The 17,501-nt window shown below is 41.8% G+C and overlaps 1 protein-coding gene across 1 annotated transcript; it reads right to left on the minus strand.

Moving 5' to 3' along the window:
* Positions 1-5,454: 5,454 nt before the first annotated feature.
* LOC106312180 (cytochrome P450 83B1) lies at positions 5,455-7,336 on the minus strand. Its single transcript, XM_013749594.1, has 2 exons — positions 6,455-7,336; positions 5,455-6,302 (listed from the first exon to the last, which is right to left on the minus strand). Exons 1-2 carry the CDS (start codon positions 7,334-7,336, stop codon positions 5,685-5,687), a joined length of 1,500 nt encoding a protein of 499 aa, XP_013605048.1. The 3' UTR covers positions 5,455-5,684.
* Between the last annotated feature and the right edge of the window lie 10,165 nt (positions 7,337-17,501).

Raw genomic sequence — 17,501 nt, forward strand, 5'->3', positions numbered from 1 at the left:
ACTACCGGAGATTCAGCGAAATCGATGGATCTTCAACAGATTCAAGACGAGAGGGAGCTGACAAAGCACAATTACGAGAAGCTTGCTCGGAGTGAGCGAGCAGCGACGGCGAAGTTTGATTCGATTGAGAAGAAGATCGAATCGATGGGAGAGGAATCTAATGCAAGATTCGGAGCTTTGGAGCAGAAGATGACCGTTATTATGGATATGTTGACGCGATTTGAAGAAACGGCGATGTTCAATCAACGTCCGGGGAAAGAAATCGCTTTAGCGTCACAACCTCCGGTTGATCAGGTACCGATATCTCTTTCTCAACCGGAACAATCTCCAACACAGCTAGGTTATCGGATAATTCAAGATACTATTGCGAATCGTGATAAGATGTTGAGGAAGATAGAAATGCCTGTGTTCTCTGGTCCTTTGCCTTTCGATTGGATATCGCGTGTGGAGCGATTTTTCAGGTACGGTAACTACAACGAAGAAGAAAAGCTCCATCTGGTATCTCTGAGTTTAGAAGGGCCGGTGTTACAATGGTTCAACGGAGAGGTTATCAGTGAACCATTCATCAGTTGGTATCAGTTCACACAGCGGATGTTGGACAGATTTGGAGGTCCTATTGATAATGATCCAGCAGCAAGATTGTTTCGCTTACCACAAGAAGGAGAGATTGAGGATTACATGAACGAATTTGAAGCTTTGAGAAATCAAGTAACAGGAGTTGATGAGAAGAACCTGATAAAAATATTTTTTAATGGCTTGAAATCAGATATGAAAGAGGTGATTCGTATGAAGGAGCCGGTTACGTTAACACAACATAAACTGGCGGTGTTAAAAATGCAGAGTACTACGTTCTGTCGAGTGATAAGCTTGGCTGCTAGTGAAGGGCGGGGAGGCTATCAAAGACAGACGTCAATAGCTCGTGCTGCTATGAACACAACTAAGCCACAGACTGAATCTCTCAAGTTTGGGTCAACGGCGAACAAGGAAAATGTAGCGCCACAACACGACGCTATGAGACCGCGATTACAACATACAGATGCAGAACTGGATCGCATGAGAAAAGACAAGGTGTGTTTCAAATGCAAAGCACCTTGGACACCAGCTCACAAGCCGCTCTGTCCTAATAGACAACTGTGTGTTTTAACGGTGATCAATGGACTTCAGCTTGAGGTGCTTGATTCTGATGGAAAAGAGGAGTATCAAACCACTCAAGCACAACAAATCTTACACACGTTATCACTTAACTCATACCTGGGCATTGATTCCCCGAGAACAACTAAGATGAGGGGATTTATACAAGACAAAGAGGTGATAGTCATGCTCGATAGCGGAGCATCTCACAATTTCATATCACCTGAAATTGTGGACAAGCTACGATTGAAAGTTTATGCAGATAGTAGTTTGGACGTGCTGTTGGGAAACGGAGTGACTGTGAAAGCCTCGGGAGTTGGCCAAGCAGTTACTTTCCGGTTAAATGACACCAACTTCACAAGTGACTTCATCTCTCTTGAACTGGGGAACGTGGATGTGATACTCGGCGTTCAGTGGCTTGAAACGTTAGGTACTTGCGAAGTAGACTGGAAGGAGCAGGTCTTTTCGTTTACCTACGAAGGGAAAAAGGTTACTTTGTACGGCGATAAGTCCCTACATTGTACCAAATTCTCTTTCAAGTCATTGAAACCAGTCTATACAGTTAGCAAGTCAGGAAGAGAAGTGTTGCTTGCTACTTCTATAGCTACATCTTCGTTTCCAGAAGTTTGTACTAAACTCTCTGAGATATTCCAAGAATTCGCTGATGTTTTCGAGATTCCTACAAAACTTCCACCGATCAGGGGAAAGGAACACGCGATCATTCTACAACCTGGAGTATCCTTTGTATCTGTTCGTCCTTACCGATATCCTCATGCAAGTAAAATTGCTATTGAACAGATGGTGAACGAAATGCTTACAAGTGGAATAATCAGACCAAGTACCAGTCCTTTCTCAAGTCCCGTCTTGCTAGTTAAGAAGAAGGATGGTTCACTACGTTTTTTTGTGGACTATAGGGCACTGAATCGAGCTACAGTGTTGGAAAAATATCCTATTCCAGTCATTGATCAATTACTCGATGAGTTACATGGTGCTGCGGTCTTTACAAAATTGGATTTGCGTTCGGGTTACCATCAAATCAGGATGGTGGAATCTGATATTGCGAAGACAGCCTTTCGGACCGTGGAAGGTCATTATGAATTTCTAGTTATGCCATTTGGCCTCACCAACGCCCCTGCCACATTCCAAGCTCTCATGAATCAGATCTTCAAACCATTTTTCAGAAAGTTTGTTCTCGTTTTTTTTTATGATATTTTGGTATACAGTAAAGACGAGGAGAGTCATGCGGAACACATTCGTTTGGTCTTACAAGTGCTCCGGGATCAGAGTTTATTTGCTAACAAAAAGAAATGTACATTTGGAGTGGAGACTGTGGAGTATTTGGGTCATATAATCTCTGCCAAAGGTGTGGCTACTGATTCAGAAAAGACAGATGCGATGAATGTGTGGCCAATTCCGAAGACTATTAGAAACCTGCATGGATTTTTGGGATTGACAGGTTACTACAGGCGTTTTGTCAAAGATTACGGGAGTATAGCACGACCGTTAACTATATTACTGAAGAAGGATCAATTTTCTTGGTCACAGGAAGCACAAGAAGCGTTTGAGTTGTTGAAATACGCAATGGTTCATGCACCAGTCTTGGCACTTCCAGATTTTGTCAAGTATTTGTGATTGAATCAGACGCATCTGGTTTTGGGTTAGGTGCGGTATTGATGCAGAATAAGGGACCTATAGCATTTTTCAGTCACGCATTAACGCCACGAGAACAACTTAAACCGGCTTATGAACGAGAACTTATGGCGATCGTGATGGCTATTAGAAAATGGAAGCATTATCTGATAGGTCGAAAGTTTCATGTCCACACCGATCAGAGGAGCTTGAAATTTCTGCTGGAACAAAGGGAAGTCAATTTGGAGTATCAGAAATGGGTTACTAAGATTTTGGGTTTTGATTTTGACATCTTCTACAAACCAGGGCCAGAGAACAAAGCAGCTGATGGTTTATCTCGTTCAATGTCAGTTTCCTCTCTTTTGCTCGCTATAACAGTACCAACGGCTCTGCAATGGGAAGATTTGTTCAAAGAAATCAAGGAGGATCACGGAATTCAAAATGTTATTTCGAAGATAGAGAAGAAAGAGTTGATATCGAAGAAATACTCGGTGGTTGAAGGGAACTTGTGGTCAAAACAGCGTCTGGTAATACCAAAACAATCTCGTTTCATTCCTACTATTTTGAAGGAAGCTCACGATAGCAAGCTGGGTGGTCACTCTGGGGTTTTGGAAGAAAGTAAAGAGAGTACAATGTTCGTTTTTCTGGAAAGGAATGTATAAGAAGATTCAACAATATGTTGCTTCCTGCGCAATGTGTCAGACACATAAACACTCGACTTTGTCACCTGCAGGCCTTCTCCAACCACTGCCAATTCCGGAGTTAGTATGGGAAGATATAAATATGGATTTCATTGAAGGATTGCCCTCTTCGAATGGGTTTAATGTGATACTAGTGGTGATTGATCGTCTCAGCAAGTTCGCTCATTTTGTGGCTTTGAAACATCCGTTCTCTGCTTTAGATGTGGCTAAGAAGTTCATCGCAGAGGTAGTCAAGTTGCATGGGTTTCCAAAAAGTATTGTCTCTGATCGTGACCGTATATTTCTGAGCTCGTTCTGGTCTGAGGTGTTTCGCTTGGCTGGCATGACATTGAAATACAGTACTGCATTTCATCCACAGACTGATGGACAGTCAGAGGTTTTAAACAGATGCTTGGAAACATACTTACGTTGTTTCTCGTCGTCGCATCCTCGAACTTGGCATTCATATTTAGCTTGGGCAGAACTCTGGTACAATACTACGTATCATAAGTCTCTCCAGACTACACCATTCAAGGTTGTCTATGGTCGTGATCCACCTCCTCTGTTGCGTTTTGAATCAGGATCCACGACGAATTTTGAACTTGACAAGGCTTTGCGAGAACGGGATGAGGCTCTTGAGGAATTGAAACAGAATCTGTTAAGGGCTCAAGAAATCATGAAGAATCAAGCAGACAAGAGCCGGCGTGATGTGGAGTTTGAAGTAGGCGATATGATTTACTTGAAGTTACAACCTTATCGACAAAAGACTGTGGCTCGCCGTTTTTGTCAGAAGTTAGCTGCCAAATTCTATGGGCCGTATAAGATTAGTGCTCGTGTGGGAAAGACTGCGTACAGACTACAATTACCTGATGATGCTCGCATTCATCCCGTCTTTCACGTGTCTCAACTGAAGCTTGCGGTGGGTCAACAGGTGCAGTGCAGTGTTCTTCCTCCTGAGTATCTTACAGCAGCTGATGATTTGGTAGAACTAGAGGATGTCCTTGACAAATGCTACAATGATACAGGGGAGTTAGAATTGTTAGTCAAATGGCAAGACAAGTCGTCTATCGAGAACTCGTGGCTGCCGTATACGGACTTCATCAATTGTTTTCCTGATTACCAGCTTGAGGGCAAGCTGGATTTCGTTGGGGGAGGTATTGATATGTATAAGAAGGTATACTATCGAAAGAAGAAAGGAATGGCAGCGGAAGAAGCCGTGGAATGAAACTTCATGTCTTCGTTCAAATAAAGAAGTTACGAAACTTCTGTTTCAGGGAGAGGCTTTGCAGTTACGTAGCTCAAAGCCAACTCGAAGACTATAGATATAGACTAGTTCAGTTACGAGTCTTTTATGCTTTTGATGTTGAATGAATTAGACGATATGAGTCTATTCTTCTCAGTCGCTATGAGACTGGTGATTTTTCGTCATGAGAACTTAAGTGTGATTCACAATCAAAGCTGTAACTCTTTCATTGATTCAATACAAGTGATTCTCTAGTTACATAGATCTATAATCTATCATGGACCTACTAGGATTTCATTTAAACCTAAGAGGGTTTGAGTTTTGGGCCGTTACAAGATGCATTACATATCTCGTAATTAGGACATTTGTTTATTTACTTAAACCTAAGAAAAATTTTGGGTTTGAATTTATGGCCGTTACAGGGTGCATTACATATTTCGTAACAATGACCTTTGTTTCTTCTTTGGACACATTAATTGTTTTCTTTGTTACATGTTATGATTAAATTATACATATATATTCGGAGTGATATGCATGAATCTATGGATTACGGGTCTAGCGTCTTATACCTTATAAAGTGACTCTCATGTACTCAATCATTTTTCTTCTCTTTTTTAGGTGAAACTGGCGAATAGATGACATCTGCAAGAACTGGTGTCATGGGTTTTTTTTTTTATTATGACATGGATTAAAATTTGTTGATTGGAGTTTAAGAGATGGGGGTATGAGAGCAATTGACTCTAATGTTCCCAAAAGATGATGAGATGGGTGTTACACAATTATTCCGAATTCGAAGGAACCTTGCACATAGGGGGATACATTATTTAATTTTCTAGTTTGAAAACACGAATACATTATTTGTTAAACATAAAATCAAGGGAAAAATATAGTCATGACACAATAAACCGAAAATTTGCCGTACACTGGAAAACAACCCTTGTCGCCATATCTACTAGCAGAATTCTCCTAATATATTGTTCGCCACACCCCGTCACGCCTGATCAAATGTGCGTCCTTGGTGCAAGGACGAGGTGATCTTTCTTATGCATAGCGAGTCCGGTCATGACGTCCATCTTTATGTCCTCAGGTTTAATCCCTGTCGGTAGGCTCCAATCGAATCGGTAGAGAAGGTTAGCAAAAGGTATCTCTACCATTGCGACTCCAAGATGCATAGCGGGGCACATTCTTCTGCCTGACCCGAAAGGTAGGAGCTCAAAATCTTGCCCCTTGAAGTCCACTCCTTTCTGCTCGTTCATGAACCTCTCTGGAATGAACTCATTAGGGTTGTCTCCCCAGGCGGCTGTGTCACGAGAAACCGCCCATGCGTTCACCTGAATGATGGTCTTCGCCGGAATATCATAGCCACCTATCTTTGCGTCTGCTATGGTTTCTCTATGTAGAAGAATTGGGATGACTGGTTCGAGACGGAGTGACTCCTTGATGACGGCCTTCAGATAAGGGAGATTGGGGATGTCTTCTTCGGAGACGTATCCTTTGTCACCGACCACATTCCTCACTTCATCTTGAGCTTTCTTCATTGCTTCAGGGTACTTTATAAGGTAAGTCATGGCCCATACGACCACTGCTGCCGCAGTGTCAGTTCCCGGTACAACAATATCCTGTTGAAATTGCGACAAAGTTATTTTTAAATCTTTCACCAAAAGTAAACCTATAAACCAAAAAAGGCTGACCTTACAAACGAAAGGAAATAATAATAGTTTAACTTAGAAAAATAATTATTGAAACAATATTGAGGGACTGAGTTACGAACCAATATCATGGCCTTGACATTTTCGTGGGTAAATTTGATGGAGAAAGGTTGATCTTTGTAGATCTGCATCAAAAGATCAATGAAACTCTCCGTCTCAGGTTTAGGGCGGCTAGGGTCAAGAGTCTCATCGAGGAGTTCTTGAAGGTAAGTGTCGAGCTCCTTGAAAGCTCTCTTGAGACGCGCACTAAGACCAGTGAGATTGTCAAGAAATCCGAAATAAGGGAAAAGGTCGGAGAAAAACAGAGTGCCCAAAAGGGCTTGAGTCTCGTACAAGATGTTTATGAATCTCTTCATCTCGGTTCCGTACTCGTTATACCGCTTACCAAAAGCTTGTCTACAGACGACACAGTTGGTGAATGACAAGAGAAGCTCACTTAAATCAACGGTCCCTGATTGATCAGCGGCTTTGTAGATCTTTTCCATCATACGTTGGCACTCTTCTTCTCTAACGGGTCGGAAACTTGCGACGCGATTTGGGCTGAATAGGTTAACCATACACATCTTCCTCATCTCACGATAGTACGCTGTGTACTGTCCGAAACCAAGCTCACGACCTTGATATGACATCGTTTGTTGCCCCTTCAGGAGAGGACGAGCGGTGAAATTGAGGTCCTGGGTCTTGAGGAGTTCCTTGGCTAACTTAGCCGATGAGATCACTGCAAGGCGGCGTCCACCGATTTTCATTGTGAAAATTGGACCGTAGAGCTTGGAGAGACGAAAGAGGAAGTGTTGGGGGTTAAATTTCTCCATCTGGTGGAGGTTTCCAATAATAGGAAGACCTTTTGGCCCCGGAGGCAGCCGGAGAGATTTCTTCGTGGAGCTCCGGAGGAGGAAGAAGGCTGCGACTGCTACCATGGCGGCAATAATCAAGAAGAGATCCATTTGTACTACTGCTTGTTTTTGGATATTTTCTACCAATGCAAGTGATGGTCTGATTAAATAGGAAGGCTAAGTCGTCGCTTACTTTTAGAGGGTTATCATTTTAATTTTATTTTATTTTTGTTGGTTGGTTGGTTATATTTGTTTTGTTTTGTTTTGACGGGTGACAGAACTTGCGTTGTTTTTAAAACGTGATTTTAGTAGGTGAACTGGCTTCTTTGTCTCTAATATGCATAGTGAGATACATTTTTAAATGTACACATTTTCTGAAAAAAATCAGATGTGTTTATCGAGATCATTTTAAAATATGAAAATATCACCATAAATGGATTTGAGTCTATATAAAATGGAACTCGATAAAAGAATTTTATATAATTTGATATGAGATAGCAAGGTGATTGCATAACCTTTTAACCATAAATTCATATATTGGAATATAAGTTAAAAGTTATTACTGAAATTGAAAATGAAAAACTTAAGAAAATATCAAATTTAGGTTTCGTTCTATAAACTTTGTGAAACTTAAATTATCAAAGAAAGTTCTCAAAAACTTCTTCTGATTTAGGTGTCATTCTTCAGGAACCCTTTCTAAGTCACAAAATGTGGGTTTAATATATATGAAATTATATGCTTGTTTAATCAAAGCAATAATTTGGGTTTAACTGCCATAACTTCAGAAGATATTTGCTTCATATAACTTAAAAAATTGAAGTACCATTTTTGAGTATGAAAGTCTAATGAACAGAAATGCATACTTCGCCAAACTAGTCTTGTTTTAAATTAAGTAAATACTTTGTACTTCAATAATTTGTAATGGAAACGTGAATTTTTCAGTTTAACTGTGTATAATTTCAACTTAAAAGTCTGTCGGATAATTCTGCGGAACAGCAAGAGAATTATTTAAAAAGATATGTCCCCATTTCCTGCGCAGCCAATTTTGAAATTAAAGGCCGTCAAAATACACCAGTTTAACTCATGTGGAAATAATTGTCATGTGCTTGCAAATCCTACAATGTCTATGGTAGCATCATCTGTATTAAAGGGTTTAAGTGTAACGATCCGGTTTAGAAATACTTTTATTTTCATAAGCAGAGAATTGTTAGAGGTTTTATCTCCAAAAGTGTTTCTATTCGAAGTGTTTGAAACACTTGCTGTTAGAGATAATTAATACATGAACTAATGTGATCCTAGCCAAAATCGACACACTAGAACGGTTGAGAAAGGGATAAGCTTTTCTGTGCGAATCAGAGACTCAAGCACACAAGGGTTGTGGATCGAATGGTGACACACTAAAAAAATTGAACCTAGATTTGTTGGATATTACACGCCAACAGACCGAGAGAAAACTCAATAAAGAGAAGATGATAAAAGGATGGTTGTTATTCAGACTGATTTCAAAACACACATATAAAGAGAAAACCTTCACTACAAGAAAACATAGTAATTTCTGTGGGAAGAAATATTCGTCAGGAAATTTCTGACGAATTTACGAAAAATATGAAATTTTACCATTCAACGGAATTTCGTCGGATAATCGAAGAAATACCGACGACTCCGAAGGAAGATTAAACGATTTAGGGTATAGATTTGGGGTTTATGTTTTCGTCGGAACGGATTGCAAAATTTTCGTAGGAGATTCGTCAGAAATTTCCGACGAATTTCCGATGAACTTGAGTTTTAGATATGAAAACTTTAAAATAAATGTTAAACCGGATACCTACAAGATCACCATGACATATATTAAGTGATAAATATGATGTGGGTTAATAATACCTCAATTATCTAAAGATATGTACATATTCGGATGCATCGACATATACATAACCTTTCTCGTTAACACTTATACACTCAAGCAAATATTTACGGTGATCCATCATACAATCTTTAATTTGTGTGTTTTCAAGTGTTTTCAAACATTATGAAGATTATAACCCCTGAAAATCATCAATATATTATCAAAGGCTATTATCAGTTTATTTTTGCTATGTTTCAAAACTCCACTACGTAATTCGTCAGAAATTCGTCGCGAATATATTTCCGACGAATTTCTGAGGAATATGGTATATTCCAACGAATTTCCGACGAAAATGGTATATTTATCGGAAATTCGTCGGAAATTGAAATTTGCCCGGGAATAAAACCCGCCTAATTTTTCGTGAAGAGCCAAATAAAAAAATTCCGACGGATTTCTGACAAACTCAATCCATCAGAAATTTTTAATATAAAAACGTAAACCCCTTCTTCTTCCTCATTTCTCCTCTCTCATTTGACTTATGTTGCTTTTTGATTGTAAAATTGTGAATTTTAGGTTTTGAATGTTGGATTTATGTTAGGATGAAGAATTCTATGAATTAGATGTTAGATTGTGTTGTTAGGTTGTGGTTTACGTAGGTTTTGATTGTGATTTTGTGGTTTGTTTATTTAATTTTTTGTTTTGTAAAATTTATAAAGTTTTATTATTTTATAAAACGTTTTTCAAATTTTAAAACCTTTTTAGAGTTTATATATATATAACACTTTTCAAGTTTTTATTATTTTTTGTTGTCCGTCGTAATTTTGTTAGAAATTCGTCAGAAAACCGAACGAATTTTTTTTTTTCCGACGAGATAGAACTGACAATTGTTTTTGTTAGAAATTTGGCAGAAATGGCTTATTCCGACGGATTTCCGACGAAATCTCCTTAAGAAACAAGCTGTTTTCTTGTAGTGCTTGCACATGCACAAGGTCTCAAAAATACAAAAGGAGTAAAAACACAAGGATCCTCTCGAAAATGCAACAAAGACCAAATTAAGACTAAATGTTTGACTTAGAAAACTTAGATAAAACATAACATAAGATAGAAATGATAACTCTTATTTTCGGACCGAAGGATCAACAACCATGTCATTCGAAATAACTTGTGGCCTCATTAAAAACCTTCTTTTGAAAAACTCAGTGGGACAAAACAAAAGGTAAGGAAAAGAGCAACACAAGCTACTTGCTTAGTTGTTGAGATCTTGAACTTGGACTGTCTTGGATGGTGGTTGAAGTATAAAAATGATAGTGCTTCCATCTCGAACAATGTATTATTCTTGTTGCATCCTCAGCTGCAAGATATCCATGATCAGATTCATGCATCCATTGTCTTGTGATATCCATGATCACATCATCCCCTGCCTCTTCAGAAAGATTTGACCTCTAATATGTTTTACCTGCCATAAAATGGACCAAATCAGCAACTTTAAAGTTTGAAATCAGATTACACTTACCTTGGAAGACTTGGTGATATGCATTGTTTCTGATCCGTTTGGTTATGGAGAAGGGACTGTCAAATTTTTGCGAAAGGTTGGTTCTACTTTCTCTTGATGCATTCCTCAAACATGATTCATAATCACATAACAAGTTAGCACATGAAAATTCATCATAGAGTAAATCTTATTCCAAATCTGTTTTTGCTTGGTTTTGTTTTGTATGCTGGATCTAGAGGTGCTTCTTTGTTGACAATGAATCCAGTGATGTCTTGGTGCTTATCCTGCTCAAAATCAGGTGGTCTGAACGGCTTGTCCTCCTCTTCTTGTAGTGTCTTCTTTTGTTCTTTAAGGCTTTTCTGAAATTTGTACTTGGTTCTTTTGACAAAAGCAAGTGCATTATATCATTGTATTTAGTGATAAGATAATCTTTGAAAACATAATTACTTACCTTAAAAAGCTCCTCTGGTCGCCATAAGTAAGTCTGCGGCCTTCCAACCCAATCAGATACACTTATTTCACCACATCAACCCAAAATGACATGTTTTGCCAAAATGGGAATATCTTGATGATCAGATGACCATTTCCTGTGTTCTCTAGTTCGTTGGATCCATAACTGACGTGGTTTCATTCTCCAATTGGCTTCATATCGAAGCCCTTTTTGAGCTGAGACGTGCAACACCTTTCTTCAAAGGATGAGAGATCAACAAAATCAAATGTTGATGCAGCTGATTTCTTCTCAATCAGTTTGATCTTGTTTATGTGATTCCACAACTCTCCTCCAGGCTCAAATATATTATGTTTCATACCCAATTTATTTCTTGACAGCTCCACTGTTATTTTCTTATTCCAAACAAAAGAAGTGATTAGAAAAGTATCCAAGAATGTCTTTTGGAAACCATATGGATCAAAAACATGCATATGATTCATCCTGCGAGCAGTCTGTGGTTCCCTGGGTGTCTAATTTTCTACCATGTATTGTTTCAAAGTAACCATGACGTCCTGAACTGGTTGCTCTTCTTTCTGAATGATAGGTGATGGTCCTTTGGCTTGATCTTCTTGAATAGGTCCAGCTGATTCCGGTTCTGCCAATTTAAGATATGAGACACAAATGAATGTCTCTTGGTTATATGCTTCTAAGGATGGATGTGTTGTTCTGGACTTTTTGAGTTGTTCCTCCACATCCTTAAACACTTGTGACAACTCTTTGATTTCCTCTTTAGTGAAACATAATCGTTTATCCATATATGGTTTAAAGACTGTTTTGTCTTAACTGAAACATGTATTTGTCTTGCAAGATGAACCAAATACAGTAGATGGACATGATCTACTATTGTCATATGGTTTCTGAACTGATATACCATTTATTTTACCAGTTTTTAGCATGGCATATAAGTGTTTTAGATTCTATTTATTATGCTTTTGAGTCATTTTAGAATCTTTACAGGTTTAAGTATGTTTTAGAGCAATATGATGATTTTGGAGCATTTTGGAGATAAAGCCAGAAGAAACTCGCAGCTGTTCATCGAACCAGCCAGATCCGACATCTAAGTCAAACGTCGATCGACAAACATCTCTTTTCATCAATTGACAGCGAACCTCGAGAGCGGGCTGCTTGTCATGTCCCTGATCCTAGATAGGATCGTCTAAACGGACCATGGTGCGAGGAGACGCACCAGTCATGTCGTAAGACCTTGAGACAAGCGTATCATGGTCCAAAAGGGAAGTTAAGGTCATCAGGAAGCTGAGACTTAACCAGAATATGAGGGAAACAAGTAATAGGGAGCTGGACGAGTGAACCGGGAGCTGGACGAGGTCCGGATCAAGCTCAGTCAGATAGGTGCTGCTGGAAATCAGTTCACCTTGATTTAATCAGCTCATAGAAGCTGGAAGACTAGCTCACTCAGCTGGGAACAGTTGATGGTCAACTCGCCTCAGCTGGGAGGAGTGTTCCGGTCCGAACCACTGTGGTCGGGTCCGAGCGGTTATGGACCGAGCCGGTGGTCCGAGTGTGACGGTTACTTCAAGTGCATCATAGGTCGGACCAGGAGTTGAGGAAGGGCTCATGAATCGATTTGGGGAAAAGGAAGAAAAGGGAGAAACCGCCAAGGGCGGTTACGGGGCGACGGTTATGGGGAAAACTGCCCCTTTTGGTTATCTTTTTGGTAACTGCTCGTCTAGGCAGTTAGGGGGCGGTTATGGTCGATTTCTTCTTGATTTTTCCTTATCTCTGTCGAAAATATCATTACAGAGAAGACAGAAATCTCAGACAAACTTTCAGAGAGAAAAGAGAGACAAACCGACGGTTAGGCGATCTGATCCGTGGTGGTTCATGGTTGTTTCCGGTGGAGTTTGTCTGTGATATCAAGAGGATGTATTAGGCAGAAAGACAAGGAGAAGGAGATTGAGAAGAAGAAGGAGACAGCCCCTGGAGTTCGTAACCCTAAGGTGGGAGGTGTCCACGGCTCAGAGTAATGACAAGAAGAGAAAGAGGGACTCGGCCGAGGAGGCTAAAACCTCAAGTGGTAGGTCTGAGTGCCCTAAGTGTGGCCGAAACCATGGTGGTGAGTGTTGGAAGGCCATGGGAGCCTGTACTCGTTGTGGCAAGATGGATCATTCTGCTAAGGACTGTCCTAGTCCGGCAAGTGATTCCAGGACTTGTCACTACTGCAGCCAGAAAGGACATTATCGTAGGGACTGCTCTAAGATGCAGGGTGGTCAGAGAAAGGGACGTGCAGAGGCAAGCAAGCTGGTCCAGAGCCGGGGACAGACCTCAGCACCGCGTGTGTACGAGCTTTCCAAGGATGTGGAAGGGGCTCAGCCTTACAAGGCGATCACTGGTAACATTCTAGACTTATACTTTTTCAATTCCTGTAGAATTGCATGGTATGGAACCTAGGATGGATAGATACTTTGGTTGGGTCTTGTGTAGGGACCCTAAGTATTGGTGGTGTGGAAACACACGTACTTTTGGATACTGGTGCTACACACAGTTTTGTGAGTCCAAATATGACCGGAAAGGGTATGTTCCGGTATGGAACCTGGAATGGTCGTGACAAAGTGAGTGCGGCCGGAGGGCAGATTATGAACTTACTAGGTCTGGTTAAGGACATCCCAGTGATGATCTTGGACAGGCCGATGCCTGTAGATCTGATTGTTGTCCCCCTAAAGAATCATGAGGTGTTCTTAGGTATGGACTGGCTTGGAAGGAATCGGGCAACTCTTGATTGTCACCGGGGAAGGGTGCAATTTGAGAATGAGTTTGGACCGCTGATCAAGTTCCAAGGGATTAAGCCGACCTCTTGTTGTTTGGTGGTTTCAGCAATCCAGATGGAAAGGATGCTTGGAAATGGTTGTGAGGCCTTCTTGGCTACCATTTACACCGATGAGGTCGTAGGGGGTGGTGAACCGGATGGGATACCGCTGGTCCAGGAGTTCCATGTTGTGTTTGGAGCTTTACATGGCATTCCCCCTGATAGGACTGACCCATTCATAATAGAACTGGAGCCAGGGATGGCCCCATTGTCCAAAAGTCCATATTGAATGGCTCCGGCCGAGATGGCCGAGCTGAAGAAGCAACTTGAGAAGTTGCTTGATAAGGGTTTCATACGCCCTAGTGTATCAACTTGGGGAGCACCAGTTCTATTTGTGAAAAAGAAGGATGGTAGCTTCAGGTTGTGCATTGATTATCGGGGGTTGAATAGGGTGACTGTGAAGAACAAGTACCCATTACCAAGGATTGATGAGTTGTTGGATCAACTCCGTGGAGCAAAGTGGTTCTCAAAGATTGACTTTGGCCTCTGGATATCATCAGATTCCAGTTGCGCAAAGTGATATAAGAAAGACCGCGTTCCGAACCAGGTACGGCCACTATGAGTTTGTGGTCATGCCATTCGGACCGACCAATGCACCAGCTGCATTTATGAAGATGATGAATGGTATCTTCCAAGAGTACTTGGATGAGTTTGTGATTATCTTTATAGATGATATACTCGTGTACTCTAAGCCCGAGGAAGACCATGAGAGGCATCTTTGGGCAGTGCTGGGATGCTTGAGGGAGCAGAAACTCTTTGCTAAGTTGAGCAAGTGTAGCTTCTGGCAGAATAGCATTGGTTTCCTTGGACACACGGTTTGTGATCAAGGAGTGTCGGTGGATCAAGAAAAGATCAAGTGTATACGGGAATGGCCTCGGCCAAAGAATGCTACGGAAGTACGAAGCTTCTTGGGATTGGCCGGCTACTACCGAAAAATTTTCAAGGGGTTCTCGAGCATAGCTCAGCCCATGGCTAAGTTGACAGGCAAGGACGTGAAGTTCGGATGGTCTGAGGAGTGTGAGAGGAGTTTCTCAGCTCTCAAGGACATGTTGACTAGTGCACCAGTCCTGGTATTGCCGGAGGCGGATCAGCCTTATGTGGTGTATACTGATGCATCAATCACTGGACTCAGATGTGTCCTGACACAGCATGGGAAGGTGATAGCCTATGCTTCTCGACAATTGAGAAAGCATGAGGGAAATTATCCGACCCATGATCTGGAAATGGCAGCTGTGGTGTTTGCCTTGAGGATATGGAGATCATATTTGTATGGAGCCAAAGTTCAAATACTTACAGACCATAAAAGTCTAAAGTATATATTCACTCAGCCTGAGCTAAACTTAAGGCTGAGGAGATGGATGGAGTTTGTTGCAGATTATGATCTGGACTTAGCTTATCATCCAGGAAAGGCTAACCTAGTGGCTGATGCCTTGAGCCGCAGGAGAGCAGAGGTATCAACCGAGAGGGAGGCTGAGGAACTGGAAGAGATGGTTTGGTCACTGCACCTCAACACATTGGTTGGACAGAATGAGCCATTGGGGTTGGAGGCAGTGGATCAGGCTGATCTACTTACCAGGATTCGCCAAGCTCAAGGTTTAGATGAGAACCCTAAGAAGGTTGCTTCCAACGACAAGACTGAGTACCAAACGGCGAGTAATGGTACCATCTTAGTCAATGGAAGGATTAGTGTTCCTAACAACCATGAACTGAAGGAAGAGATTATGAGGCAGGATCATAAGTCTAAGTTCTCGGTTCATTCGGGATTGAACAAGATGTATAGAGATCTGAAGAGGTATTACCATTGGGTGAGAATGAAATCTGCTGTTGCTGAGTGGGTGGCTAAGTGTCCTACTTGCCAGCTTGTGAAAGCAGAGCATCAGGTTCCCAGTGGTCTATTTCAGAACTTACCTATACCGGAGTGGAAGTGGGATCACATCACAATGGACTTCGTGGCTGGGTTTCCCACGACCAGGAACCGGAAGGACGCGGTATGGGTTGTGGTTGATCGTTTGACCAACTCGGCACATTTCTTAGCCATTCGAAAAGGAGATGGTGTAGATCAGATTGTGCAGTTATACATGGATGAGATAGTACGGTTGCATGGTGTTCCAGCAAGCATTGTCTGGGATAGAGATCCAAGGTTTACATCTTACTTCTGGCAGGCTTTCTAGAAAGCTTTGGGAACCAGAGTAAACATGAGTACATCCTATCATCCTCAGACGGATGGACAGTCCAAGAGGACGATTCAGACCTTGGAGGATATGCTAAGGGCATGAGTTTTAGACTGGGGAGAGTCTTGGGAGAAACACTTACCTTTGGTGGAATTTGCATACAACAACAACTTCCATACCAGCATTGGCATGTCGCCATATGAAGCTTTGTAAGGTAGGCCGTGTAGGACACCTCTATGTTGGACCCAAGTGGGGGAGCGTAGTATGTTGGGTCCTGAGATTGTGGAGGAAACCACTGAGAAGATCAGAATGGTGAAGGAAAAGATGAAGGAGGTACAGGATCGCCAGAAGAGCTATGCTGACAAGCGTAGGAAACATCTTGAGCTTGAGGTTGATGACTTAGTGTATCTCAAGATGGTCACCTTCAAGGGTAGGACCAGAGTTTTTGGATGAAAGAAAATGGATCCTAGATACTTAGGTCCGTTCGGGATCATAGAGAGGGTGGGTGCAATGGCATACAAGTTGAACATGCCATCAGCAATGGATGCATATCACAATGTATTCCATGTATCCCAACTCCGAAAGTGCTTGACGGATCAGGACATTGTTTTGCCTGAGATTCCTGCTGATTTGGGTAAGAACCTAACCTTTGAAACGAGGCCGGTTCGTATCGTAGATCGGTCAGAGAAGGCAATGAGGAAGAAGACGGTTCCCATGATCAAAGTGGTGTGAGATTACAATGGTAATGACCTCATCACTTGGGAAACGGAAGCAAGGATGAAAGCTGAGTATCCAGAGTGGTACAGACAATTCCTTCTTGAGGAAACACTTAACTCGGATTCGAGGATGAATCCCATGTTAATGTCCCCGATCCTAGATAGGATCCTCCGGACGGACCATGGTGCGAGGAGACGCACCAGTCAGGTCGTAAGACCTTGAGACAAGCGTATCATGGTCCAAAAGGGAGGTTAAGGGCATCAGAAAGCTGAGACTTAACCAAAATATGAGGGAAACAAGTAATAAGGAGCTGGACGAGTGAACCGGGAGCTGGACGAGGTCCAGATCAAGCTCAGTCAGATAGGTGCAGCTGGAAATCAGTTCACCTTGATTTAATTAGCTCATAGGAGCTTGAAGACTAGCTCACTCAGCTGGGAACAGTTGGTGGTCAGCTCACCTCAGCTGGGAGGAGTGTTCCGGTCCAAACCAGTGTGGTTGGGTCCGAGCGGTTATGGACCAAGCCGGTGGTCCGAGTGTGACGGTTACTTCAAGTGCATCATAGGTCAGACCAGGAGTTGAGCAAGGGCTCAGGAATCGATTTGGGGAAAAGGAAGAAAAGGGAGAAACCGCCAAGGGCAGTTACGAGGCGACGGTTATGGGGAATACTGCCCCTTTTGGTTATCTTTTTGGTAACTGCTCGTCCATGTAGTTAGTCCAGGCAGTTAGGGGGGGGGGGGGG

This window comes from Brassica oleracea, chromosome C8, assembly GCF_000695525.1.
Source record: "Brassica oleracea var. oleracea cultivar TO1000 chromosome C8, BOL, whole genome shotgun sequence".
NCBI classification, from domain to species: Eukaryota; Viridiplantae; Streptophyta; class Magnoliopsida; order Brassicales; family Brassicaceae; genus Brassica; species Brassica oleracea.

Bases quoted from the DNA above. Each gene is read 5' to 3' on its own strand.
- LOC106312180 (XM_013749594.1), bottom strand. From the start codon at position 7,336: ATGGATCTCTTCTTGATTATTGCCGCCATGGTAGCAGTCGCAGCCTTC. The intron at 6,303-6,454 runs GTTCGTAACTCA...CAATTTCAACAG, and splicing joins ATGTCAAGGCCATGATATTG to GATATTGTTGTACCGGGAAC.